The 27,690-nt window shown below is 48.0% G+C and overlaps 1 protein-coding gene across 3 annotated transcripts in view; it reads left to right on the top strand.

Moving 5' to 3' along the window:
- The window catches only part of TRAPPC9 (trafficking protein particle complex subunit 9), a 730,192-nt gene that overhangs the window by 87,950 nt on the left and 614,552 nt on the right, over nucleotides 1-27,690 (top strand). For all 3 annotated transcript variants that reach the window (XM_019032441.4, XM_004047569.5, XM_055349566.2), the window contains 2 exons: nucleotides 1,085-1,301; nucleotides 12,093-12,236. In XM_019032441.4, the coding sequence (XP_018887986.2) occupies nucleotides 1,085-1,301; nucleotides 12,093-12,236 (361 nt within the window). The remainder of the gene's footprint in view (nucleotides 1-1,084; nucleotides 1,302-12,092; nucleotides 12,237-27,690) is intronic.

The following is a 27,690-nucleotide window of genomic DNA, read 5'->3' as shown; positions in this document are numbered from 1 at the left end:
AGGGAGAGAAGCGCTTCCTTAAGCAGTGCTCCTGGAGCAGCAGAGTGGGCTCTGCCTTCCTTCTTGTCTGAAGGCAGCTGTGCGGTGGGCAGGGCCCAGGCCCAGAGTCAGGTCTTGTCCCTGATACTTCTTGGCTGTGTGATTTTGCACAGGTGATTAATGTGTCCCTGAGCTGTTAATGTCCTTATTTGCCAGCTCACAGGATGCTTGTATTGAGTAAATCAGGTATGTTAAGTCTGCTGCCATACAGTAGGTGCTGAAGAAACAGAAGTTGTTGGCTGGGCGTGGTGGCTCACACCTGTAATCCCAGCACTTTGGAAGACTGAGGCAGGCAGATCACCTGAGGTCAGGAGTTCGAGACCAGCCTGGTTAACATGGTGAAATCCCGTCTCTACTGAAAGTACAAAAATTAGCCAGCATGGGGGTGGGTGCTTGTAATCTCAGCTACACAGGAGGATGAGGCAGGAGAATCTCTTGAACCCGGGAGGTGGAGGTTGCAGTGAGCCAAGATTGTACCACTGCACTCCAGCCTGAGTGACAGAGTGAGACTCCGTCTCAAAAAAAAAAGAAAAGAAACAGAAGTTATGATTGCTACACTACAGGGTTGTTGGGAGGATTCAGTTGTGTCTTGGATGAAAGAAAACTTTTTGTAAACCCTGAAGTCTTAAGTCTGATATCAGTGGTATTGTTAATAATTCATTACCCAGTTACATGATTCTGTGTCTTCCTGTGTTTTAAGAATTTTTGTGTTTGATGAGAGACCTTGATAAAATCCTGTTGTGTAGATGAACTCTTGTTCCTTTTCTTTTCTTTTGTAAAGGAACTTAGAGGTCTAAGATTTGTAGCAAGTACCTTTGTAGCAGAGAATCTGGGTTTTATCAGCAGGAGGATGGGCTGCACCTGCAGCCGTGGCTGGGGAAGGTCTGAAGCCACCTGGGGCCTGCGCCCTGCGCTGCTCACCAGGCTTTCCCTTTCCTTGATTCTCCTCAGGTCTTTGTTTTATGAAGAGACATTTTTAATGTGTGCGTCTTTTTTCACTTATACGTTTCTTTCAAAAGCTTTTTACTTTCTCTCTGTGCTTCAGCTTTCTGAGGAGGAGAAAATTCAGCGCTACAGCATCCTCTCCGAGCTCTATGAGCTGATCGGCTTCCATCGCAAGTCTGCGTTCTTCAAGCGCGTGGCCGCCATGCAGTGCGTGGCCCCGAGCATCGCGGAGCCTGGGTGGAGGGCCTGCTACAAACTCCTCCTGGAAACGCTCCCCGGCTACAGTCTGTCGCTGGATCCCAAAGATTTCAGCAGAGGTACTGGAGTCCCCTTGCTGGCGCTGAGGTGTTGCTTTCTGTCGGATGGTCATATGCTGTTTCAGCCCCTGCCCTGAGTGGCAGACATCGTGGTTGGTGCTGGTGGCTCCAGAATGACTAGATCCCTGCCCTGGAGTTGGGTGCCTGCTGTAATCTGATTATAGGAAAAAGTACTGGTGCTTTGCCTTGGGGCTCAGATTCTTGAATCTTTATCAGTGAGAGTCAGAAATTGCCTTTGAGTTCATTGGCATGGTGTGTCATCATCAATCAAACACTGGAAATACCTAATGAATTTTACTCATGAGATTTAGTTAGGTTAGCACAAATCAATGAACCCAGAATAAATATCCTTGGGTATATGTGTATACCGGAGCTATGCATTCAGCAGTAAATTCTTATTCTGAAATATTAACGCAGGGTAATATGTATTAAAAATAAAGCTATCAATCTAATAACAAATATGTACAAGGATAATGCCCAGTATTAGACAAAGTCTGATTAGAAGGAGAAAAAACATTTTTGGGGGCCAGGCACGGTGGCTCACTCCTGTAATCCCCAGCACTTTGGGAGACCAGGGTGGGCGGATCACTTGAGGTCAGGAGTTCATGACCAGCCTGGCCAACGTGGTGAAACACTGTCTCTACCAAAAAACAAAAATTAGCTGGGCATGGTGGCGTGCGCTTGTAGTCCTAGCTACTCAGGAGGCTGAGGCAAGAGAATTACTTGAACCTGGGAGGTGGAGGTTGCAGTGAGCTGGGATCGTGCTACTGCACTCCAGCCTGGGCGACAGAGAAAGACCTTATCTAAAAAAAACCCCCCAAAAACAAAAAAAAAACATTTTTGAGGGGTTACTTTTAGATAGGAAACATACAACACTTTTTCTTCAGTTCAAGCCTAGAGCTAGTGAAGGTATAGGCTTCTAGACAGGAAAGAACTGTGATGTCATCTAGGTTAATTTCCCACCAGGGCCAAAATGGGTTCTTCGGCGTCCTTTTTATTTTTATTTTTTTTCCTGAGACAGAGTTTCACTCTTGTTGCCCAGGCTGGAGTGCAATGGCATGATCTTGGCTCACTACAGCCTCCAACTCCTGGATTCAAGTGATTCTCCTGCCTCAGCCTCCTGAGAAGCTGGGATTACAGGCACGTGCCACCACGCCCAGCTAATTTTTGTATTTTTAGTAGAGATGGGGTTTCACCATGTTGGCCAGGCTGGTCTCAAACTCCTGACCTCAGGTGATCCGCCCACCTTGGCCTCCCAAAGTGCTGGGATTACAGGCATGAGCCACCATACCCGGCCTCTTCAGTATCTTTTTTATGTGGTCATGTCCATCCATTTCACGGGCCTCTGCTGACTGGAGGTGCTCATGGCTTTATGATGAATCCAAAAGTTCTGCTTTTGGATAATTCTGATAGTTAGGGCTCTCCCCAACGTTGAATTAAACATTATGTTTCTCCTTACTTTCACCTGCTAGAATATCTGAAGACATCTACTGGACTTTTTTGTACATTGATTCAACAGGTAGTTCATGATACTCCTGCCCCCATGCCATGCAGTGTGTTGGGTGAGTGATGCGATGGCAAAGGAGACAGTTTCTGCCCTCTACAGTGGAAATAAACAGGTGCCTCTCACATGTGACAGCTTCCTGGTGTTTGCACAGAGCTCTCAGGTCCTTCCAGAGCCTGCTTCTAACTTATGTGTCTGTGGTTGCTGTGACAGTCACTCCTAAGTCACACTCCCCAGACTTCTTACTGTTCAACCGTCTTCCCAAGGCAACACTTACACTTGATAGAACCTCAAATCCGATTCTCAGGATGCATTCTGGTTAGCTTCGAGCAGGGGTCAGCAAATGTTCTCTGTAAAGGGCCAGATAGTAAATATTTTAGGCTTTATGGGCCACACGGTCTGTGCGGAAATGACTGGACCCTGCTGTTGCGGTGTGAAAGCAGCCATGGACAGCACACACACCGTGAAACTGTGTTTACATTAGTACATGGTGGCCAGATTTGGCATGGCAGCTATACTTTGCAAAATCCCTGGCTGAGAACACTGTGATATTTGAAATCATTTATTTATTTTTATTTTTTAGAGATGAGGTCTCGCTGTGTTGCCCAGGCTGGCCTCAAACTCTTGGGCTGAAGCGATCCTCCTGCCTCATTTAAAAGGAGGGCACTGGGTTTGGAAGAGAAAACGCAGACTGAGTGAGTAATATGCAGGAGGAGAGTCAGGCGGGCAGTGAAGGGGAGTGAAGGGAGGCTGGGATGGAGTGTACGCAGCACTTTAGCCTCTTATTTCTCTTCAGGGAAGAGAACTAGACCTGGGGGCTGCTTTTGCAGTCTGGGGAGGGCACTTCTGCTCTGGACTGCTGTGGTCTGGCCAGAAGCTATGCCAGGAAGAGCTAAGGCCCTGCGTGAAGCAAATGTGTTCAGGGTTGAAAATCCCCCAAGTCCCATCAAGTTCCCCATATAAATCCCCAGTTTTTATGGGTTTTTGTCTTTAGAGCCTAAGATATCCTGCCTCTCTGGAGCCACAGGGGCAGGCGGAGCGCTGATGACCACTCTGGGCAAGTGATAAAAGCCTGTCATGCCGTCCACTCAGGTGAGATGGCTGAGATCTGGCAGGGAGTTTGGCACTTTGTGTGTTCACCCTCAACATGTGAATGGTGTCCAGCACAAAGCAAGAACCAAGACGTCCCTGCAGAATAGAAGGCCTGCTGGAGAGGGTCCTGAACTCTGCTCTTGACCTCTTGCACTCAGTATCATCACCAACGGCTAAGACAAAAGCAAGGGATAAAATCCAGGTTCAAAATGAACTCCACTAACAGTATGAGTCCAATCATCAGCACATCCAGCACAGACAGATGTCAAGCCCCATGTTTAAAGAAACCCCAAAAACCATGACGGGGTGCAGAATAGAGGAGACCTGGAGAGGTCATACACAAAGATGGATAAGGTGTGCTCTGAGACGAGGTTTAGGATAGTTTTTCTTCACCTGCCCTTCCTTTCTCTAATTTCTTTTTCCTCGGTGTTCCCCGGAGGGATAGGATGGAACCTGTCTCCCCAGCCCTTATTTCATGATTGGCACCTTTAGATGGACCATGAGGATGTGTGAATTGAGGCTGATGACCCACTTACCTCCTGCCCTTGCAGACACACAGACTTCCCCACTGTTAACACCCCATACCAGGGTGGTACATTTGTTGCAATTGATGAACCTATGTTGACACATCATCATCACCCAAAGTTCGTAGTTTACATTAGGGTTCACTCTTGGTGGTGTACATTCTGTGGGTTTTGACAAATGTGTAGTGATGAGTATCCACCATTATGATATCATACGGAGAAGTTTCCCTGCCGTGAAAATCCTTTGTGCTCTGTCTCCTCATCCCTCGCTCCCTATTTATTACCTTCTGGCAACCACTGACCCTTTTACTGTCTCTATAGTTTTGCCTTTCCCAGAGTGTCATATAGTTGGAATCATACAATATGTAGCCTTTTCAAATTGGCTTCTTTCTCTTAGTAATATACATTTAAGTTTCCTTCATATCTTTTCTCAGCTTGATAGCTCATTACTTTATAGTGCTGAATAATATTCTACTATCAGAATATGTCACAGTTATTTATACATTCACCTAATGAATCTTAGTTGACAACTTGGTTGCTTGCAAGTTTTGGCAATTGTAAAGCAGCCATCAACATTGATGTGCAAGTTTTTGTGTGGATATAAGTTTTCAGCTCATTTGAGTAAATATCAAGGGGCATGGTTCCTGGATGATATGGTAAAAATATGTTTACTTTTGTAAGAACCCGCCAAACTGTCTTCCACAGTGGCTGAACCATTTTGCATCCCCTTCAGCAATGAATGAGAGTTCCTGCTGCTCCACATCCTTGTCAGCATTTGGGGTTGTCAGTGTTAGATTTTGGCCATCCTAATAGGTGTGTAGTGGTATCTCGTTGCTTTACTTTGCAATTTCCTGATGACATATGATGTTGAGCATTTTTCTTATGCTTATTTGCCATCTGGATACCTTCTTTGGTGAAATGTCTGTTCAGATCTTTTGCCCCCTTTTTAATTGGGTTGTTTGTTTCCTTGCTGTTGGCTTTAAGAGTTTTTTTCTATGATTTGGATGACAGTCCTTTATCAGTTGTATCTTTTGCAAATATTTCTTCCCAGTCTGTGTCTTGTTTTCTCAGTGTCATGATATGTCTTTTGCAGAGCAGAAGTTTTAAATTTTAATGAAGTCTAGCTTATCAGTTCTTTCTTTGATGGGTTATACCTTGGGTGTTTTATCTAAAGATATAACATTAGTATACCTAAGGTCACCTAGATTTTCTCTTGTGTTAACTTCTGGGAGGTTTGTGTTTTCTCATCCTGCATTTGGGTTTATGATCTGTTTTGAGTTAATTTTTGTGAAGAGTGTGAGGTCTGTGTCTAGAGTTATTTTTTTGCTTGTGGATGTCCAGTTATTTCAGCACCATTTATTGAAAAGACTGTCTCTGCTCCATTGATTGCCTTTGCTGCTTTGTCAAAGACCAGTTGACTATACTTATGAGATTCTATTTCTGGGCTGTCTCTTTTGCTGCATTAACCTATTTGTCTGTTCTTTCACCAGTACCACACTATCTTGAGTACTATAGTTTTATAGTAAGCCTCGAGATTAGGGATATTTTTATTTATTAAAAAATTTTATAATAGAATGATTTATATTTCTTTAAATCATTCTATTATAAAGACACATGGACAGGTATGTTCATTGCAGGATTATTCACAATGGCAAAGATATGGAATCAACCTCAATGCCCATTAGTGATAGACTGGATAAAGAGAATGTGCTACATATACACCGTGGAATATTATGCAGCCATAAAAAATGAGGTCATGTTCTTTGCAGGGATATGGATGGAGCTGGAGGTGATTATTCATACCAAACTACTGCAGGAACAGAAAACCAAATACCACATGTTCTCACTTATAAGTGGGAGCTAAATTATGAGAACACATGGCCACATAGCGGGGAATAACATACACTGGGGCCTTTTGGAGGGTGGAGGGTAGAAGGAGGGAGAGGATCAGGAAAAATAACTAAGGGTACTAGGCTTAATGCCTGGGTCACAGCTAATCTGTACAGTAAACCCCCATGACACGCGTTTACCAGTGTAACCTTCACTTGTAGCCCTGAACTTAAAATAAAAGTTGAAATAAATTGTCCTTATTAGATGTTACAAAAAATTGATTGTTCACAAAAGGTGATTGTTCCCATTTTCTTCGCTGTTTCTTGGTATTTTAGGTGACATACCTGGAGCAGCTGCTGTGCTGGGCAGGGTCGCCGTGCAGTTGCAACCTGTGCGGGGTGCTGGGCCCTGCTTGCCAGCCATCTGTGGCTCAGAGCTGGGTGCATTCGGATGAAGGGGCGCTGTTGTCTCCTGTGGGGACCTTCTGGGCATGCCTTGCTAAGCCTGGTGCCTGCAGGCTGTATTTGCCTACGGGGCATCTCTTTCTAATCCATGCCAAGGCTAGCTGTGGCCTCATGGTAAATGGTTTCACATGCGTAACCTCATTTCTTACAGCCTGGTGAGTGGAGACCGCGCATTCCACGTGCCATGTGAGGGACCAGGGCAGGCAGGGCACAGTGTTACTCCTGAGGTTGCACAGCTGGTGAGAGCACAGGACGCCATTACTGACCAGCTGTGGGATGCTGGCCGTGTCCCTGAGTCCTGTGTGTCCACTTTCTCATCTGTAAGTGGGCCACTAGTTTACACTTGTTTACTGGTAGAGGTTGTAAGGATTGAACTGGTCAGTCCTTGTGAGGTGCTTTGGACAGTGCTCAGCAAATGTTAGTGGCTGTTAGTCAAATGAGATCTTTGGTCAGGTCTAGTATGCTTCCCATAGCATCCCCTGAGGCCAGCGTGAATGGGGTTTGCAAGGCCTGTCCCTCCCTAGCTCCCCCAGAAAGAGTGCGTGTTGCTAGGGCAGGCCCTCCCTGGCCTTTGGTTGCAGATGAGGGCCAGGGAGGGGCCTGCCCTAGCCACACAGTTAATTTTGGACAAAATAACTGGACAAGCCCTAAAACTTGTAGGATTTACATTTTAAAAGGCTAAGAGTGGCCAGGTATGGTGGCTCATGCCTGTAATCCCAGCACTTTGGGAGGTCAAGACTGGTGGATCACTTGAGGTCAGGAGTTCGAGACCAGCCTGGCCAACACGACAAAACCCCGTCTGTACTAAAAACATACAAATTAGCCAGGTGTAGTGGCACATGCCTGTAATCCTAACTACTCAGGAGGCTGAGACAGGAGAATCACTTGAACCTGGGAGGTGGAAGGGTTGCAGTGAGCCGAGAATGCACCACTGCACTCGAGCCTGGGTGACAGAGCAAGACTCCGTCTCGAAAAAAAAAATGCTAAGAGTTACTGGTGGAGGAGGAGAGATTAGACCTTAGAGTCTTAGCAGGGGAGAGTTGGGTGTCTAAGCTCATTTAGGCTGGATTCTGGAGAAATTTAATTGGGAAGGAGTAGTGTTTAGGAAGAAGAAAGTTTTTAAAGCAATCACACTATTGCTTTGTAGAGTGATGAGAAAGTGTATTTTAATAGATTTCTATGTGCACTTGTGAATGGAATCCCCATTTGCTGTGCTTTTGAGAGACTTCAGGCAAGATTTAAATTGCTTTTCGGTTCTTTTTTTTTTTTTTTTTGCATCCTTTGAATATAACTCCAGGCTGGCTTCAGGGTAAAAGCAAGCCTCCTGGGCTCTATGCAAGTTATCTTAGGAGTGGTCTTCATTTTCTTTTTTTCCTGTCCCGGGGCCAGTTATCTGTAACATTTAAGACTGCATCAGTCTGAGGTCTTCTGATGCCTCTTGCCTCCTTCGGGGACACTCTTTCCTGTTCTTCCTGCCTCACTCCCAGTCATCCTCAGGTCACAGCTGGATGCCATTTCTTCGGAGAGGTCCTCAGTGGTCCTTTCAGCCTTAAGTGGACTGTTTTATTTTTCTCTTTCATCGAATGCCGTTTTCTCTTTTCATTGGATTCTGTTGTTCTTCCTTATAACACTTCCCATGATTTGTAAATACATTTGAAAAATGTTTGGGGCCGGGTGCAGTGGCTGACGCCTGTAATCCCAGCACTCTGGGAGGCTGAGGCAGATGGGTCACCTGAGGTCAGGAGTTCGAGACCAGCCTGGCCAATATGGTGAAACCCTGTCTCTACTAAAAATTCAAAAATTAGCCAGGCATGGTGGTACGTGCCTGTAATCCCAGCTACTCGGGAGGCTGAGGCAGGAGAATTGCTTGAACCTGGGAGGCAGAAGTTGCAGTGAGCCAAGATCGTGGCATTGCACTCCAGCCTGGGCAACAAGAGTGAAACTCCGTTTCAAAAAAAAAAAAGACGTTTGTGTCAGGAGGAGACATTTTCCATTATTTTGTGAAAGAGGCTAGAGAAAGAAGGTGACTGGCTGAGATTAAAAATGATAAATGTCAGCTGACTGTATGTTTAACAAAACACAAAAGTCACTTTAAACCCCATCTCCACTGTGGCTCTGGACTGCTTTAAACATCTCCCAGAGAATTTAATGGAAATCTACTAACACCCTGTACCTGTAAATAAAAGGCAAATTGTCTGTATTCTCAGGTCCCAGAATGTATTCTTTTTCTTGAAATGAACATTTGCACTAGCTGGTTATAGACGGTCGAGGAAGGAACACTGATGTGTGCTGTGTGTATTTGCCGGCTTAAGGGGCCGCTTAGTATCATTTAAATCTTATTTGTGTTGCTGTATATGAAGATTTTTGATCATGCCTTTTGCTCAAGCCTTTTCCTGGACGAGGGATTAAATTTTGCCCAGGAACTCTTATGAAAGAAAGAGACTGCTAAGGCAGATGGATTTGCTAAAAGGCAATAGTTCGTATATAAAATAAACCTCCAAATTGGTGAAATTTTTGATTACAAGAGTATTGAAAATTTTATCACTGGGTCATATGCTGCAAATCTGCCTTCAGAAAAATAATTCACATTTTATAGGGAGCGCACTTTGAGCCACATAGAAATTATGACTTGTACACTATTTACTGTTAAGAAAATGTATACTCGGTCTTACTCATAATCGCCCGTGGTAGGAACTGGATCATTATCTATTTTTAAAAGAATCAGCAAAGTGATATTTGCCCAATTCTTATGTGAGAAAACCTTCTGGATATGGTAGTGTTGAGATTAGTTAAATTGGGTCTTTCTGAACTCATGGCTAGGTTAGTCATGACATTGATTTCAGCTTCATAATCTTTAAAAAAATCTCTTCTTCATTTTGGCATTTGGTCTTGGCTTCTTTCGACAATGTGGAATATTGCAGGGACTCGTCTTTCTCTCCTTTCCTGCAGTTGTATGAGAAGTACTACCATTTTATATTCCCAAAGATGTCGGGAAGATAAACTACTAAGATATAAAGTAGTGTTTTTATTTTTATTTTTATTTTTTTTAAGTGTGTGTATGGTCAGCTCCAAGGATTTCAATGAGAAGTTATGGAGAAATACTTTAAATATATACAAATTAGAGAGGATAGAATAGAATATTGTGTCCATTGCCCAGATTAAATCATTATCAAAATTTGACCACATTGGCTTTATTTTTACTTTATTCATTTTTTTGTTGAAGTATTTAAAGCAGATCCTAGAAACCACATCACTGTACTCCTTCATAGCTGTATGCACGTCTGCGACATGGGAGGGTTTCCTTTCACCAGCCTTGCGTCTTGATCCACGTGCGTGTTAAGTACCAACTTTGTTATCAGGCACCCTGCCAGGCATTAAGGACACTTGAATGGATAAGACACAAACCTGCCTCCCAAGGAAATTAAGGATTGAGGAGAGAAACAAAGACATGAGATTACAGGTGCCTTATGGTACCTGCCAGATAACTTCTGTGGGCTGAAATTTGTGCAAAATACAGTGGAAATACAGAAGAGGGACTGGTCAGCTGTGCAGGGCAGAGTGCTGAGGGAAGAGCTCAGGAAGGGCTGTGAGCGGTGGAACCCTTGGAGCAACGTCTTCAAATATCAGTGGGCAAACAGAGAAAGGTTAGGATAGAAGGAAGGGCCCCTGCTATTTGCGTTAGGGAGGAGGCATCCCTTCTTGTTCTGTTTGCTCGCCAGTCAGCCTCAGCCGAGCGCCCAGTCTCACGTCAGGCCGTGTCCTGGGGATGCAATAGTAAGTAACGCACAGTCTTCAGGTACAGGAAGTCATACCTGAATGGGGGATTTTGACACACAAGCAGGTAATTTTACTTAATAAATAATCTCAATAGGGATTTAAAAAAATGGAGGACTCATTCTTAGTGAAACAGTGGAACAGGTTGGATCATTAATCATGTCACAGCTAGAGTCAAAGGTTGACCTGTGTGTTAACCACATTATATTCATTGAATAATAATATTAATAGCAACTAGCATTTATTGAGAACTTATGATAAATAAACTGCTGAAGTGCTTTAAATGGGTTATTGCACTGAAGCCTCATAACTTTAACTTGTACTCCGACTACTGTCCCGTTTTACAGTTTGGTGTGGCCCCCTTCTCATCGAGGGTTCACCCCAGAGGTCACCTCCTTGCCCACCTGCCCTGGCTGACGCAGCATCTCTCAGCCCCATCAGCCCTCACTATTACTGTTTGTGTTCGTCCCAGCATCCACCAGCATGCTGTTTCCCAGGGCTGAGGCCTGACTCTTCCCACAAGAGTGTCAATGGCACGAGAACCTGCCCTGCACAGTATTGTGTTCTCAGTAAATACTTGTTAACCAACCGACTGTCGTGAGCTATTACGGACTTTCAGTGCGTGGCAGTTTTGTCAGAGTTCGAATGTGCATTTATGCGTTTTTTCATGGTATAAGTTTTGGATCAGCTGGAGCAGTGATTAGCCAGTCTGTGTGGTTGGTTATCAGAGCCATTGGCAGGGTATGTGTGTTAACACAGATTGGCTGGGAGCAGTGGCTCATACCTGTAATCCCAGCACTTTGGGAGGCCAAGGTGGGAGGATCGTTCTAGGTCAGGAGTTCAAGACCAGCCTGGGCAACATGGGGAGACCCTGTCTCTACTGGAAAAAAAAAATTAGTTGGGCATGGCGGTGTGTACCTGTAGTCCCAGCTACGCAGGAGGCTGAAATGGGAGGATTGATTGCTTGAGCCCTGGAGGTCCAGACTGCAGTAAGCTGTGATTGCACCACCACACTCCAGCCTGGATGACAGAGAAAGACGCCATCTCTTAAAAAAAGAGATACTTTTCAACTGTCTGTGCATCCAGATTTCTCCGTCTTTAATTCAAAGATGCTAAACTGTTTTGGAGTGAGCAGCTGTAGAATTTAACTTTTTTTTTCTAATTTAGCTATCTACTTTTCTTCATTTTTCTTGTATTTTAGAGAAATATTATATTTTTGATTTAATGTTGTTGGTTGTTGATAATGAAGGCCCTTCAAATATGAGTATTTTCTTGGAAAAAAAGTATGTCTCTAGCTCAGATATATGAAATCCATCTTTTGTTCTAAGCTTATTATTTCGAAGCAGGCTATTTTTGAAATCAAATCATGTCTTTGCAGAGAGAGAAGCTATAGTGTAATGCCTGTTTTTGCTGTATGAAAACCATGCCAACTTTAAAGTCCTTTTCCAGGGTCATTAAAAGCAACAGAAATATTTTTTGTTGCTCTTGGAGTTTGATGGTTGAGGCATCTGTCTTCAAATTGCCAAGTTTTACAACTTAGATTAACTGTATTTCCTGTACCCTCTCCAAGCACTTTTGTGATGTTTTGTAACTTCCATCGCAGGCACGCACAGAGGCTGGGCTGCGGTCCAGATGCGTTTGCTCCATGAATTGGTCTACGCCTCCCGAAGGATGGGGAACCCTGCCCTCTCTGTCAGACACCTGTCCTTCCTTCTGCAGACCATGCTGGACTTCTTGTCGGATCAGGGTGAGTGAGCTCAAACCACAATGTTTTTTTCAAGGAACTGTGAATGAGAGCACTTTAGATGCTGGTTCATGTAAACCCTGGGCTTGGGTTTCAGTGGGTGGAAGATGCTGCCCAGCTCCTCGTCGGTGACAAGGTCCCTGCCCCATGCCTTGGCTCCCTCCTTCCACACTCACTTCTCTGGGACACCTGTGCCACCTCCTCCCGCCTTCACGCCATCTCCTCCTGCTCCTCGGCCGCCACACTCCATGGCTTTTCCCTCCACTTCTCAGGCTTCTTTTCAGCCTCCTGTGTTGCCTCCCATTTCCTTAGCCTGCCTTTTTAAAAATATAAATGTCAAAGCATAACATTTACATAGAGGAGTGCACGACTCATAGGAATGTGGCTTAGTAAATTCTCACCAAGTGGCCACCGCTGTAATCAACACCCAGATCAGAGATGGGCATGAACAGAACCCAGGGCCCCTCGTGCCCCTTCGAGTCACTGGGTAACTCCATCCCCCCTTCCAAAACCAAAGATGAGGTTTGCATGTGTTGGCTCTCATGGGGCCACGCGGTGTCTCTGCCCCTGTTTCAAGGTTGCCTTTCTCCCGGGCTCCTTTCTCGGCCTTCATCTTCTCTTCTTACACTGCTCCTGGGTGCTATCTGCTTTTTGAGTTTTAGTCATGACCTGTTTCCCTATGCGCTTGGGGCTCAGCTGCCCCAAACCTGCCTTCCTCCTTGTACCCCTGGCCCTGGCCCAGTGTGTGGTGCCGGCTGGATTCTTAGGGAAGTGCTGTCTGCTGGGGAGACTGATGTGTGCAGAGTGTATTGGGGCGTACTCATGGGATCAGCCCCGTAGAAGGGAAGAGATGGAGGCGAGACTGGACAGTGGGAGAAGCTGGGCCTCAGTGCTATGTGGACACAGGCCTCAGCCGCACGGGGAGCCCTGCACTGCCGTGGCCTGCAGACGTGTCCCATGTTGTTCTGAGGGGGCCGGGCCTTTCTCCTCCCTCACTGACCAGCAGTTGAATGCAGTCTACCCTGGGTGATGTGGTTGTCTTCAGCAAGGAGACAAGGCTTCTGCTGACCCAGCAGGGCCTGTGCAGCTGGGAAGCCGTCGGCGAGATCTCTGGTGATGGGAGGGCCGGGGCTTCCTGTCCCCGTGCCAGGCCGTGGGTGCTCACTGCTCCCAGGAAAGGGTAGGGTCTTGATGAAGGGCTCTTGCCTGTCAAGGACAGCTTCTGGGGAGGCAGCACTCTCCCCTGGGGAACGGGCCTCTCCTCCCTGCAGGCCGTCTGGGCGGCTCATTACTGCCCCCTGCAGTGCTGTGCCGTCACTGCTGCTGTCCAGGCGGCGACCCCACTCCCTCAGTCTCATGTCCTGGCACCTCCCAAATTTCGTGCTTGTCTGTTTTCACATTTCTAAAAGCAGCACATCTTTCTCTCCAGCCTTCCACCCACTGCTTTCCCCTGGCTGTTCTCTGTCTGTCTTTGAGCAGGCTCTGGCTCCAGGGTAACGTGGGGTGTGCATCTCTGAGGGTGGTTGTGAGGTTTAAATGCACTAATTCTGGCCGGATGTGGTAGCTCATTCCTGTAATCCGATCTCTTTGGGAGGCCCAGGCGGGCGGATCACCTGAGGTCAGGAGATCGAGACCAGCCTGGCCAACATGGTGAAACCCCGTATCTACTAAAAATACAAAAAATTAGCCAGGCATGGTGGCAGGCCCCTGTAATCCCAGCTACTCAGGAGGCTGAGGCAGGAGAATAACTTGAACCCAGGAGTGGCGCTTGCAGAGAGCCAATGTTGTGCCATTGCACTCCAGCCTGGGCGATAAGAGTGAAATTCTGTCTCAAAAAAAAAAAAAAAAAAAAAAGAAAGAAAGAAACCTAGTATACATTAAGCAGTCCTCATAAAGCCCATCTTCTCACTGCACCTGTTGAAACGCTAGCATTCTTTAAAGGAAACATTGCTTTCCCTACAGTGATTTCCACGGCCATCTCTAAGAGAAAGGAATTCTCCTTTCGTGAACCCCTGTGGTTCTTTGTTGCCAAGGTTCTGAAGGCACACACCACTTATTGTGGCCGTTGGCATCCTCGTGTGGAGTAGCCGTTGTTTTCTGTTGAGGACTTCTGGTGACCCAAGTGAATCTCTGCTCTGATCGGGGCCCCTGCGACAGCCGTGCAGCTCCTTTTCTGCGTGTATTGGGTCGCTGTTGCTTTTGGGGCTGCATTTGAACTGTGCTTTTCTTGATTGTACCTGCAGGGTCGCTGTTGCTTTTGGGGCTGCATTTGAACTGTGCTTTTCTTGATTGTACCTGCAGAGTGAGCAGGTGGCCAGCAGGGCCACCGTGGAAGCTGGCTCCATGGCCCATTTGCACTCCGGCGTTTCGGTGACGGGAGGGAGCAGCAGGCCGAGGCAGAGCTCCCAGAGCCACATGTGTCTCCTGCTGGGGTGACTGTGGCTCAGCGGCGGCTTGGGCAGTGGTCTGGTGTTACCTGCTCGGGTGAATGTTTGCTCTCCCCAGCCCCTGGGAGTGCTGCCCACCTCCCCCACTCCCCTGGAATTTCTTGAGCCTTCCCGTGATCCAGCAAATCTAAAGAGGCAGTGCCTGGACTCTGTGCAGGGGCTTAGAATCTCGGGTGCCATCCCTGACCCATGGCATGTCCCTCTGCCCCTGTAGCCAGGACTTTGTTCTCTCCTGGTGGCAGTGTCCCCACATACCTCACCTCAGTAAGCACAGTCCCCACGGTTGGTGAGTTGTGGTGACACGGCCCTGAGCCCTTCGCCTGAGCCGTCAGTGTCACTCCTTCGCCTGCTGTGTCTGCTGCATCTTGAACTTCTTCAGCACACACCTTCCTTCCCACAGCAGGGCCGGTGCACCTCCCCTGTCCCCACACCCTGCCCCTTCACCATGTGACTCCTCTTGGGCCTGGCCTCCTCTTGAAAGCCTTCGCAAGTCCCTAGCTAGACCAGGGACTCTGGGCCTCTGCTCTGTTCCTTCCTGCACTTATCGGTCATCAGTTGCGTATTTAGTTGGTCCATGCTTGTCTCCCTCCATGGGAGAAGACCTCATTCTGCCTGCTGTCTACCTGGAGCTGGACCTGGCAAAGGCTAGATGCCAAGTGCATGGCTGCTGAGGTGTGAGTGATGTTGTCACAGCCCTTGCCTTCATCGTGATTGCTTATGGGAAAGTTGATTCTGACTTGGGTCCTCAGACATTTTTCAAAAGCACATTCTTGGCCGGGCATGGTGGCTCACTCCTGTAATCCCAGCATTTTGGGAGGGTGAGACGGGCAGATCACCTGAGGTCAGGAGTTCAACACTAGCCTGGCCAACATGGTGAAACCCCATCTCTTCTAAAAATACAAAAATTAACCAGGCGAGGTGGTGCACGCCTGTAATCCCAGCTACTTGGGAGGCTGAGGCAGGAGAATCGCTTGAACCCGGGAGGTGGAGGTTGCAGTGAGCCGAGATCACGCCACTGCACCCCAGCCTGGGTGAGACTCCAGCTCAAAAAAAAAAAAAAAAAGCACATTCTTTTTACAATGAACACATATGTGTTTGTACACTGTATGTGTGTGTATACGTATGCTACATCGTGTTTTTCTGTTGGAGTTTGTATTTCTCAAGGACATGGGCCATATCTTCCCCTTTGGGTACCCTGCGGTTTCCATGGGACATGGTGAGATGACTGAGCGTGTATGCAGGATCAATAATTGGGGTGACCCATTCCACTCTTCTGTGTCAGGCTGATGAGCCGACTGTCTCCACTACAGACATGTGAGGCCTTGTCTTATTTTGATGACGGCGCTGAGAAGTAGATTGTGTTTCCCAGCCCCACATGCTCGGAGGTTGATGTTTACACGCATGTCCATGAAATGGCCGCCGGGAAGAACAGAGAGTGGATGAGCACACAGGGCTCTCTGTTAATTGCTCTGTTGCTGTGTTTCTTTTTTTATTAATAGCATTCATGTATTGTTGATGAGCATCCCCGTGCCTGGGAGTGGTGGTGGGGGTGTGTGCCTGCCTATCTCCCCTGCCCTTCCTGTCCAGAACTCAGTGTCAGCGTTTTTCTCCAGGTGGCAAAGAAAACCTCTACAGGGAAATACAGCGAGGGTTCTCGTTGATGCTTTAACCTCTGCCTTCCCCACCGTTTTTTCTTATCCTGTTTATATTTTTAAGCTTTGTTCACTTCTAAGCCTATCATGTGATAGTTGTACCTTTTCCTCATGTGATCTTTCAAAAAGGGTGATCTGTATGCTATATTTTTGAGTAATTAGACATTTTATAACAGGTCACATTGGAGGCTCTTTTAATATATGTGTGTAAAATATGTAAATGTGAACTCTTATTGAAACGACATGTTTAACCACAGTCTGTGGTCTTCACCAGCCCTAAGTGAGGACGGAGGCTTCAAGTTGGATGTGGCTCGCCCATTAGACTGGTTGTCTCCCTCACGTGGTCACGACTGGCCATTGCTTTTATGGCCAGAGCCCTTAGTTAATTCCCCCCCAGTGCTGTGATCTCTCTTCGGTGTATCTTCTCCACGCTGGAATCCTGAGGATAGTTTCTTTTTTTTTCCTTTTTCTCTTTTTAAGATCTACCAGAAATACTGGAGGAGAATATATGTTTAAAATCTGAGTTTGAATTAGTCATGGTAGGAAGTTTTGATCCATGGTATTTGTAGAGTGAGTTAGGAGAGATTCATCATCTCAGTTTGGATGACTGACAAAGCTGCAAACAGACTCAGCTAGATTTCAGATCAGGCGGTTGATGGCAAAAGAGAGGAGGAGCTGTGATCATGATGTACTTCTAAGGTCTGCTTTCTTTTGGTGGATTGTTAGTTCCCAGTGAGAAAACAGAGAACGAAATCACTATGCTTCCATATGGGCTGTGTTTCCATTAGATATAAATTGCGTTTGATTTTTGATGAAAAGGCAGCATAACCCCCTAGAGGTGTCAGGTGCCCCTTGTCCTGGGAAGGGGACGCACACTGTGATTGATGGGGTCCAAGCTGTATGTTTTTAGGTGACAGGAAAATTTGTTTATCCATGAAATGCTGATAGTGTCTTATGGTTATTTAAAGTCATATTAATTAGTGATTTAAAGACAGTTTAAAAGGAGAAGAACTTGGGACACTTGATACTGTTGAACAAATAACAGTCTCTTGAAAGACCTTTATATAATGATATTTGGTTAATTGGAGTCGTCTGAGAAAAGGACAAAAGTCAGGAGGTCTGAGAGGTTCTTTCCACTCACCTCAGCCTCTAATTACTGTAACGTCCAATCAATAATTACATTCTCCCCAGCCTCCATTTTCTCATTTGGACAGCTGGGTTGTGCAGGGCTAGGTGGCGGTTTGTTATTTTTAATGATGGATACTATAATTTATTGGATGGTCTTTTTTTCTGAAGAGCTCATGGTGCTATTCACAGACTTGATAACTTACATTTCTAAATTTTGCTGCATTGAAATAAAGTATGGAATAGAAGAGCAGCCAGGAATGGAAAAACGTGACCCCAGGGTTGAGGAGGGTCTTTCTAGCCTTCTTGTTCTTTGTGAAGCTGGACTGGTGATGTGCAGTTGAAGATAGCATCATCTGGGGCCTTCTGCTCCATGTGTACCCTCCAGTATTTGCAAAAGATTGAACCTACAAGATACGTTATTAGGGCAAGTATTTACATGGAAAGGCTCTGAGTTCTCCAAGACTTTGGTCATTTTTTACAAGATGATGTACTACCCTGATGATTTGTGGAATCTTCTTAGGAACCGTGACTGTGTTGCTTTTCTGATCATGGGTACAGGGCCATCTTTGTTGAGGCTTCCCATGTATGTGGGCACAGAGCTTCCGTGGCATTCCAGCAGTAGATTAATGGAGCTGTCATCCTCTGAAGATTCATGGGTTGTGCATGCAAACCTGGTCCTGTGAACTGCGCGGGAGTCTCTTAAAAGGGCAGAGGGATTCCTTCCTCTGTGAAAGGTTTAGAATGGCACATATTTGTAATTTCCAGACTCATCTTTTCCCACTCTCACATTCACTCTGTATTTGGCCGTACTAAATTGTTGACAGTTCTCCAAATACAACAGCATTGCTATTCTGCTGCCTTTGTACATGCCGTTTCCATTACTGTCACATTGTCCAGGAATTCATCCCTGTCATGACTGCAGTGCCACCTCTGGGAGCTCCCCATGCCCTGTGCCTGCCGCTGTCAGAGCTTCCAGCATGCTGGGCTGTGGAGGTGTTGGTCTGTTTCCCCACCCAGCAAGCCTCTGAGCTCCTCAAAGACACGAACTGTTATGCATATCTGGAGCAGCACCTGGTACCTTACAGGTCCTTAAATGCCGGCTGAATGAATGATGTCTTCTGTCTCTTTAAACCCACCTTCTGCTATGCTACCAAATGGATATTTCTTCTAATTGGCAATTTTAAAGATCCTGCTGTGGCCTTTGATCAGGCTTTTGAGCAGGGTTTGGCAAACCGTGGCCTATGGACTAGGTCTGGCCCGCTGCCTGATGTTCATCCTTGCACTGGCCGTTTCAGGATGAATTTACAGTTACTGACACCAATTCCTGTGGAAAATAAAAAAGACTCGTGGCTTTCACATCACATAGCTAAAAAAGGGAACACGGGGAAAAATTAGTTAGGTAAACTGTTTCAGGGACTGAGATCAAAAGCCCCAGGTGAGCGAGGAAGGTTCAACTGTATGTAGGCTCTGCTGCTGTGAGTGAAGTGCGGTTATCAATACTTACGAAAAGAAGGGGAAAAAATGCATACTATAAATATGTCATATTAATGCTACTGTGAAAAGACTGAGGCGTGACGAAAGGGGGGGTCCCATGAGATGGGAGGGGGCCAGTGAATGAACCTGTGTTAAGGATGTGCCTTATTTCACAGCATTTCTGCTGTTGGAATGACTTTACCAGGTTAGGATGGCAGGGAGTGTGATGTTCTCACGCTAGAGTATAGATGGTTTGTGTTGCACATGGTTTCCTGGGCTTGGTCTTGTTGGGATCTGAAGGCTCTTGGTTTACCTATTCTACTGTGGTCCAGTGTCTTTCTGGAGGCCTCTGGGTAGATGGTGTTTTCTCGAAAACCCTATCTGTGTCTTGGTTTTTGCATCTACCTTGTGGGATTGTTTTAAGGATTGGAGATGACACACCTGAAGTGCCTAACAATGTCTGCTGCCAAGAAGTGCTTAGTAAATATCATAAGATGGCACTGTTTTCCTTCTGGGGGACCTGGACGCCAGCTCCTTGGTCAGACATTAGTGGTTCTTTTGCTCAAGGTTACCTTAAGAAGACTCGGAGAGAGAAATAGGGAACAGCAGAATCACCCCAAAGGGCTGTCAGATGTGGATGTGATTCTTTTCCAAGATGTGCTGCTGTTATAATTTGTCTTATAATATTGTAATTAACTCTAGCACTGCTCTGACTGGCCTGGGGAAGGGGTGAGTGGGAGGTGGAAACAGAGGAAGAGGAGCAAGGGGAAGGAAAGGATGGTGCCGCCCAGAGGTGTTCTTCAGGCAGGGAACGGCGGCCAGTGTAACCGGGGATTCAGTGCATGCTGTTTCCCCCGCGTTTAATGTTCAGCCTAGTCCTAAGGTGTTGGGAAGGTGGCCTCTCCACCTCGCCCTTGAAAGTGTGGATCAAGATTAGGCTGCCAGTTCCTCGTTCAGCGGAAGTAGCGCAGAATCCCAGGTCTCATAGTATCCAACACGAATCTGACTTGCTGGTAGACCTTGAGGTTGTTTAAGCATCTTAAACTTCCGAAACAGCTGTCGCTATGCAGTGCCTCTCTCTCCATAGCTGCTGTCATGCTTTGCCTACAAGAAACCAAAAGTCTTACTAAAATAAAAGAAGTTTTTGAGAGCTAACTCATATGCCATACAATTTATCCATCTAAAGTATATGAGAATGCTCACAGGGTTGTGCAGCCACACCACAAGTGAACTACTCATCCCTGCCGTGGCGTGGATGATCCTTTAAAATGTAATGCCACGTGAAGGAAGCCAGGCTCTGAATTCCACACACATGTTTTATGATCTCAATTATTTCAAATGACCAAAATAGACTATAGGGACAGAATGGATTAGTCTTTCTTAGGACTGGGGGAATGGAGGACTTTGTGGGGGCGATGGCTAAAGGGTATGGGGTTGAGGCGGTGAAGATATTCCAATAGTACATTGTGGTGGTTGTTGCACAACTGTGTGATATCCTTAAAACCATTGAATTGCACCTTTTAATGGGCCAACTGCTATGTGAATTATATCTCAACAAAGCTGTTACAAAAGTTTTTAAGAGTCTCTAGCAGACCTCTCTGTCTCATTGGCTAGAACCGGATCATGTGGTCATGCCAGCCCACTGTAAGCGTGATGGGAAGCACAGTCATCCCTGAGTATTGGCAGGGGGCATTGGCTCCAGGCTCTCTCTTGGATACCAAAACCTAGGGATACTCAAATCCCTGATATAAAGTGGCATAGTATTTGCATATAACTTATACACATCCTCCCATATAGTTTGTTTGTTTATTTATTTTTATTTTTAGCAGAGATGAGGTCTCGCCTTGTTGCTCAGGCTGGTCTTGTCCTCTTGGGCTGAAGCAGTCCTCCTGCCTCAGCCTCCCGAAGTGTTGGAATTACAGGCGTGAGCTACCACACCCAGCCTCCTATATGGTTTAAGCCATCTCTAGATTACTTGTAACACTTCATACAATGTAAATGCTACCTACATAAGCCATTATTCTACTGCATTGTTTAGGGAAAGGAAAAAAAAAAACTACACACGTTCAGCACAGATGCAATTTTTTCCCCCAAATATTTTCAATCCTCAGTTGGTTGAATCCATGGGCTCAGTGCTACAGCTAGGAAGGGCCGAATGGATTTGGCCGTCTTTGTCTCTAGGGGCAGGCAGCGTGGGGGGCTGGAGGGGTGCGGGGAGAATGGCAGCACAGTCAGCGACCAGCGTGGGCCTGTGTCTCTCGTCCGTTGTCGCTTCTCCTTCCTCATCCTTTACCTGACTACCCACGCGGTTGTTCCGGCCCAGCCCTGGAATCACCTTTTCTGCCATCCTCTCCTCTCTGCACCTTGGATTCGTTGAGAGGCCCAGCCAGCCTGCTTCTGCTTTCTCACTCTGACTGCCTTCATTCTGTTTAATTTGCCATCATCTCCTCTGGAGCCTCCTGCCCCTCTCCCTTGCTCCATTCCAGCCTCCCATTGCTTCATTCTTCGGACACCCCTCATAGTTACTATTTAAATTGCAAATCAGATCCTGTTTTGTTGCTCCTGTAATAAAACCCAGGACTCAGTGTGGCCTGCAGGTTCTGCCCCCGGCCCTGCCCTCTCTCCCACCTTGTCCCTTACTTTCTCGTCTGCTCCCGGTTCCAGTTCCTTTGGCTTCCTTAATTAATGCTTACGTGCCAAGACTTTTCCACCCCAGAGTCCCACATGCCTGTTCCTGGGTGATCTTGAATGGTGCACTTCGCCATGAGGTCTCACCTCCAGTGCCGTCTTCTCCAGGAGACCACCCTGACCCCTGGCTCTTCTGCATCATACCCACCGCTTTGCGTTTCCCAGTCTTAACGTGAGAGGCTAGCAGACCCCATCTGCCTTGTCCTGGGACGGCCTGGAACACAGTAGGTGTGAAGAAATACCGTTAAATGGATGGACAGCCTCCCTTTGATATTTACCTGCACACCGCTTTGCCACTGTCCCTGTCACATTGTGATGGCTGTTTAGGAGAAGTCTAAATGTCACTTCCCCATCTGGTTTGCTAATGGGACTTGCCTGGGGTGGCCACTGGTGATTGCACCTTGCAGGTCACTCATCTTGTCATGGGCTGCTTGTCTCTATCAAAGTTACCTTGATGGAGGGTGGAAGTGGCAGCAGACGTCACTGAATACAGGAGACCAAAAATAATCACTGCAATTATTTTGAAAGAAAGCAAAGTTTGTTGCTTCAGAAAATGTTATTTTCAGAGCAGAATTCAGCATCTCTGCTTCTAAACCTTAGCGGGCATGTTTGCTGGAAAGGCGCGTCTTCCTAACCAAGGCTGCCGCAGATCCCACTGTTCCCTCAAAAGGTGCTCCTTGACTTTGTGGCAGAGGGAACCAGTTATGTTAGGATGATTGTGAAGAAGTTTTTAGAAAAGGGAGTTAAGAGAAGGATTACTTAATCAGAGCAAGGCTTGGTTACTTACTTAGAGGATGTAAATCATCTGCTGACTGTGTAGCTGAGTGAGAGAGGCATTGCTGGGCAGAGGTGGCTTCTGCAGCCTGACACCCTGTGCTGCCGTTGCCGGGCTACCTGGACGTGGTGGCAGCCCGTTACCCTCATCAGGTCTTCTTCACCTTGCCCAATTCCTGCCCCTATTCTTGGTGCAGTGCCATGCTTTAAGGGGCACTGCTGGAAGGGGGCGGATGTTGACTTCACCAGGCCTGGTGTCTCATTGGAATGTTGCGGAAGGGCCGCAAAGCCCATGGCACAAGCGCTCATGCCCTCCTGCCCACTCCGTGTTCCCCGCTCCCTCCTGCCGGCTCCCTTTCTCCCACCCCACTGGCTTCCCTGTGTGCAAACGTGCCGTAATTACCACGATGTGCAGCTCAGCTCAGCCCAGCCAAGCCAAGCAACCTTCCGCTCTGAAGCGGAACCTCTGCCAGGGTCATCTGCCTTCCCTTGCGCACCCTCTTCAGCCCCGCTGTGTGCCCTTCTCTCGCGCGCCCCCTTCGGCCCCGCTGTGTGCCCTTCCCTCGCGCGCCGCCTTCGGCCCCCCTGTGTGCCCTTCCCTCGCGCGCCCTCTTCGGCCCTCCTGTGTGCCCTTCCCTCGCGCGCCCCCTTCGGCCCCCCTGTGTGCCCTTCCCTCGCGCGCCCCCTTCGGCCCCCCTGTGTGCCCTTCCCTCGCGCGCCCTCTTCGGCCCCCCTGTGTGCCCTTCCCTCGTGCGCCCCCTTCGGCCCCCCTGTGTGCCCTTCCCTCGCGCGCCCTCTTCGGCCCTCCTGTGTGCCCTTCCCTCGCGCGCCCCCTTCGGTCCCCCTGTGTGCCCTTCCCTCGCGCGCCCCCTTCGGCCCCCCTGTGTGCCCTTCCCTCGCGCGCCCTCTTCGGCCCTCCTGTGTGCCCTTCCCTCGCGCGCCCCCTTCGGCCCCCCTGTGTGCCCTTCCCTCGCGCGCCCTCTTCGGCCCCCCTGTGTGCCCTTCCCTCGTGCGCCCCCTTCGGCCCCCCTGTGTGCCCTTCCCTCGCGCGCCCTCTTCGGCCCTCCTGTGTGCCCTTCCCTCGCGCGCCCTCTTCGGCCCCCTTGTGTGACCTCTCCTCGCGTGCCTCCTTCGGCCCCCTTGTGTGACCTCTCCTCGCGTGCCTCCTTCGGCCCCCTGGTGTGCCCTTCCTTCGTGCGCCCCCATCGGCCCCCCTGTGTGCCCTTCCCTCGCCCGCCTCCTTCGGCCCCCTGGTGTGTCCTTCCTTCGTGCGCCCCCTTCGGCCCCCCTGTGTGCCCTTCCCTCGCGCGCCCCCTTCGGCCCCCCTGCTTGCCCTTCCCTCGCACGCCCCCCTTCAGCCCTCTCTGCCGGACGTCCCTCTCCTCTCCCTTGCCAAGGTCACCAGTTTCCAAAGCAGGAGTCATTTCCTGTCCTCTTTTTCTGTCTGTCAACAGTGTCCTCTCAGTCCAGTGCTTCCTCTACACGGCGCTTTCTTCCTTTTCCCAGCTCATCCTGGAACTTCCCCACTTCTGATTCCCGTGTGCTGGGCACTTGCGTCAGGGCTTGGTTCTGCCTTCGCTTGTCTCTTTGCTCCCAGTGTCTGGTGATTCCCCTTGGCCTCATGCCTTTAGATGCCATTTAAAATGTACACTTCAGCTTTTTGGCATGTTCACAGATACGTGCATCTATCACCACAGTCAGTTTTAGAACATTTTTATCACCTCCAAAGGAAGCCCCACACCCTACAGCTAGCTAGAGGCACACGTTGGCAGTCACCTATAGTTGAATGCATTAATAATACATGCTTTTTTTTGTTCCCTTTCTTGCTTGCTTTTCAGGTTGTTTTTGGTACTGTTGATAACACTGTGGTGAACATCTTTAGGTCTTTGGCTTTTTTTTTAGCAGGAGAGAGTTTTCATCAGGAGGGGGCTTCCTGGGTCAGCCTTTTTGAGCGTTGTGATTGCTGTTGAGACACTGCTGGATGCAGCCAGCAGCAGGGCTGCTAATTCAGTGTGTGCGGAACGCTGCCTTACTCTTCTAATTTGCGTTTTCTTGGTGACTTGCAAGGTTGGATTTTTTTCTGCAGGTTTGTTTGTTGTATCTCTTTTATGTGAAGTTCTTTTCCAGTCTTCTGATTGCTTCCTCCCTCCTGCTCATTTGACTATCACTGAAACTTAGTTGGGGTTTGATGGGGCAGATGGTGTCCTGCCATCGTGCTTTGTGATGTGAATGAAGTGGTCTGCCCACAGTCACCCAGTTATCCAGTCAGCTGTGAGTGGCAGAACAGCAGGACCCCTGGCGTCCCAGCGCCTCGGAAAGGGGGAAACACTTGCCATGGCACCTTTGACTGACATTTTTGTTCAGTTGTCATGTGAGTGAATGCCCTTCTTAGAGCTGCTGGAGTTGCCGATGGCAAATTCTTCTTAGCCCAGTGCTCCTGGTCCCTGGTGGTGGGGTGATGTTATATGTTTATGTTTCTTTGAAGGAAAAGACACCCATTGAACATTGAACCTGGAACAATTTCAAAACAGCCTTTGACCAGAGGACTTATGGAAAAGGAAGAAGTACCACCTGGAAAATTATGAGACAGCTATAAAAATCACTGTATTCATCACAGTTCTAGAGACATACATGTACACCATTAAAGAGAAATTTTTCTGACACTTGTTAAAATGGTAAGGAGAATTTTATTTAAGACTACTACAGTAGGAGTCAACTCTTTTGCAACAGAGGAGAGATTGAACTCAGCTCTGAATACAACAAGGCCAAGTGGGGCTTTATAGCCAATGAGCAGAGTGAGGGGGTCAGTGGATGGAAAATTGCTAAGAGGAGAGACGTTAAGTGTAGGGGATTCTTGCTAAACTTGCCTAACAGGGAGGCAGGGTGACTTCCCGGGATTCTTGTTGAAACTGGGCTAGGCAGGCTGAGGACAGGGCTGAAGGATGAGGCCTCGTTGGAAAGAGGACTCACAGGAGCTTGTCTGAAGTTTGGTCAAGGAGAGAGTCTTTGTCAGTGCACACGTCTATACATATGCACACATAGATAGGATTTCTTACAGGGGATCGGGCTATGTGCTGTGGGAGCTGGCTACCCAGGCCTGTGAAGCATCGTTTCGGTGTCTGCTGCTGGATCCCGAAGGCCTGAGGCAGGCAGGTGGCTGGGAAGGGAAGGCGGATGTGAAGGGAGGGAAGCAAGGACAAGCTAGGAACTGTGGGGCTGAGCCACATCCCCCATGGGGATGGCCTGGAGCCCATGTCAGCTTCTCACCACCTCCCAGCCTCCCGCTCTAATGGTGGGGGCTCCTGGAGGAGAGGCTGGTGCCCTTTGCGGCCGTGCTAAACATGCGTGCCTGGCCCAGAGCTGGAGGAGCAGAGGAGCTATGGGTGGGATGCTGCCCAGTCCACCAGTGTGGGTGTGTGTCCTGCCCTGGGCGCCGGAACTGATGCTACCCCGTGCCTCTGCCTCAGACATCACTCCATGTGCTGACTCAGCTTCGCAGCGAGGGGCTGGGAAGTGTCATTCCAACTCAGCCGAGTGGACACAGTGGTGACGATTTTAATTTCTGGTGTGAATCTCAAGTCCACTTTTAGGAAGCAGGAGATAAATCCCCATCAAGAAAAATCATTCATTTTCTTTGCATCTCTCTCTAGCATATTTGATATTTGATTGAAATTTTAACACCTGAAACAACTTTTTGTTTTGTTTTCTCTTTGGCAAGTCCATCCTTACAGGTTTAGTTAGATGGGTTAGACAGGGATACTGATAATTCTCCTCCTCCCTCTCCTCCCTCTTCCCATCTTGGATAGAAAAATATTGATGTGATATTATGTGAGGCTTTCTGAATGATAGTGAATTGGACAGTGAAAAGCATAAGAAAAAATAAAGTAACTAACTCCTTTAAAAATCTTGGTTTTTGCATGTAAAATTGTGGTGTTTGAGCTGAGCATTTAATTTTAGTAGCCCCTCAGGACTCCAAAGGATGTGTTTTACGGGTTCCAGGAGTACTGTTCGGATAATAAGGGACAAGGAGGAGCTGGAAAATCTGCACAGGAGCAGCCGCTCCCTTTACATCCTTTCTGCAGGTATTTGTGGATCGTCTCGCGTAAGTTGGGTACTGTACATAATTCCAGCAGTGTGAGGGGCACGCAGTTCCTTTGGGGATGACCTGGAGAAACTGGCTGGGGAGACGGAGCAACTGGGAGAAGCTGAGGTTGGCTGCTGCTTCCCACACCCTCACCCTCCCCAGCCGATGCACTCCAGGCAGTTTCACGTGTTTCAGCTTCCTTAGGTCGAAGGCTCGGTTTCTATTTGGTGCCATCCTACCTTGGATGTCTGAGTATGGATTTGGAGGTGGCAGAGCTGGCTTTGAATACTAGGATGTGTTTGTTTCCTTAACTCTTCCAGTCCTGTAAGCCCCTTTGGGTTGTCCCCTTGCATCTGCCCCAACCCCAGGGCTGTGTCCAGCCTTCCCTGGGTCTTCAGCTGCTGTCCCTCGGTCTCCCCGGATGTCCACGGTGGCCACATCTCTGTGCCTCTCCATTCTGTCAGCGGCCCAGGCCCCAGGAGGTCCATCTCCAGGAGTCTCCACCCCAGCCCCGTTTCCCATCCCTCCCTGCTCCCATGACCCCTTCCGTGGTGACTGCAGGAACCTGAGGTCTGTTGGTAGCTGACTCCTGCATTTCCTCGTCCTCTTCCTCCCCGAGTGTTCCCTTAACCTTCTTATATGGAGTGAGTGGCTCTTCAGCAGGGAAGTTTGGAAATGAGTGGGAGTGTTTCTGGCATAACTGTGACCGGGGCCTGTCGCCAGCATTTAATCGGAAGGGACAGGGAAGTGAAATGCAAGTGTAGCCTGGTGCCGGGCAATAAATTTCTGTCCCGCTCACAACGCCATCCTAGCATCCGAGGAGATGAGAACCAGCCCTTTTCTCGGCCTGCCTCCCCTGCTGTTCTCTCAAATGCATGCTGGTTTTTCTCCTCTGCCCCCAGGACCTCAGGGCCTAGAGATGGGACGGGCATCATTTTCTGTTGCTACTTCCAAACAGTCCTCCTCAGAACACTCCAGCTCTTTGGGAGGGTGTACCATTAGGATTGATGGCTCCTGCCTTTCCTTGTGTCATGGTCATTGCCAGGTGCACTGGCTACTTCTCCTCACTCAGTCCCTGGCCTGCTCTGTCCTCAGCACCTCCACCCTGTCTCTGTTCCTGGTGGCTTCACCACCCACACAGAGGACCTCCTCAACCCTGCCTGCTCTCCCACTTCTGCATGTTCTGCTGGGGGATCTCACCTGGCCCTAGG

The sequence above is a fragment of the Gorilla gorilla genome, chromosome 7, assembly GCF_029281585.2.
Source record: "Gorilla gorilla gorilla isolate KB3781 chromosome 7, NHGRI_mGorGor1-v2.1_pri, whole genome shotgun sequence".
Classification (NCBI taxonomy): Eukaryota; Metazoa; Chordata; class Mammalia; order Primates; family Hominidae; genus Gorilla; species Gorilla gorilla.
Note: the sequence above shows the minus strand (reverse complement) of the source record. Positions and strands in the feature narration are given on the sequence as shown.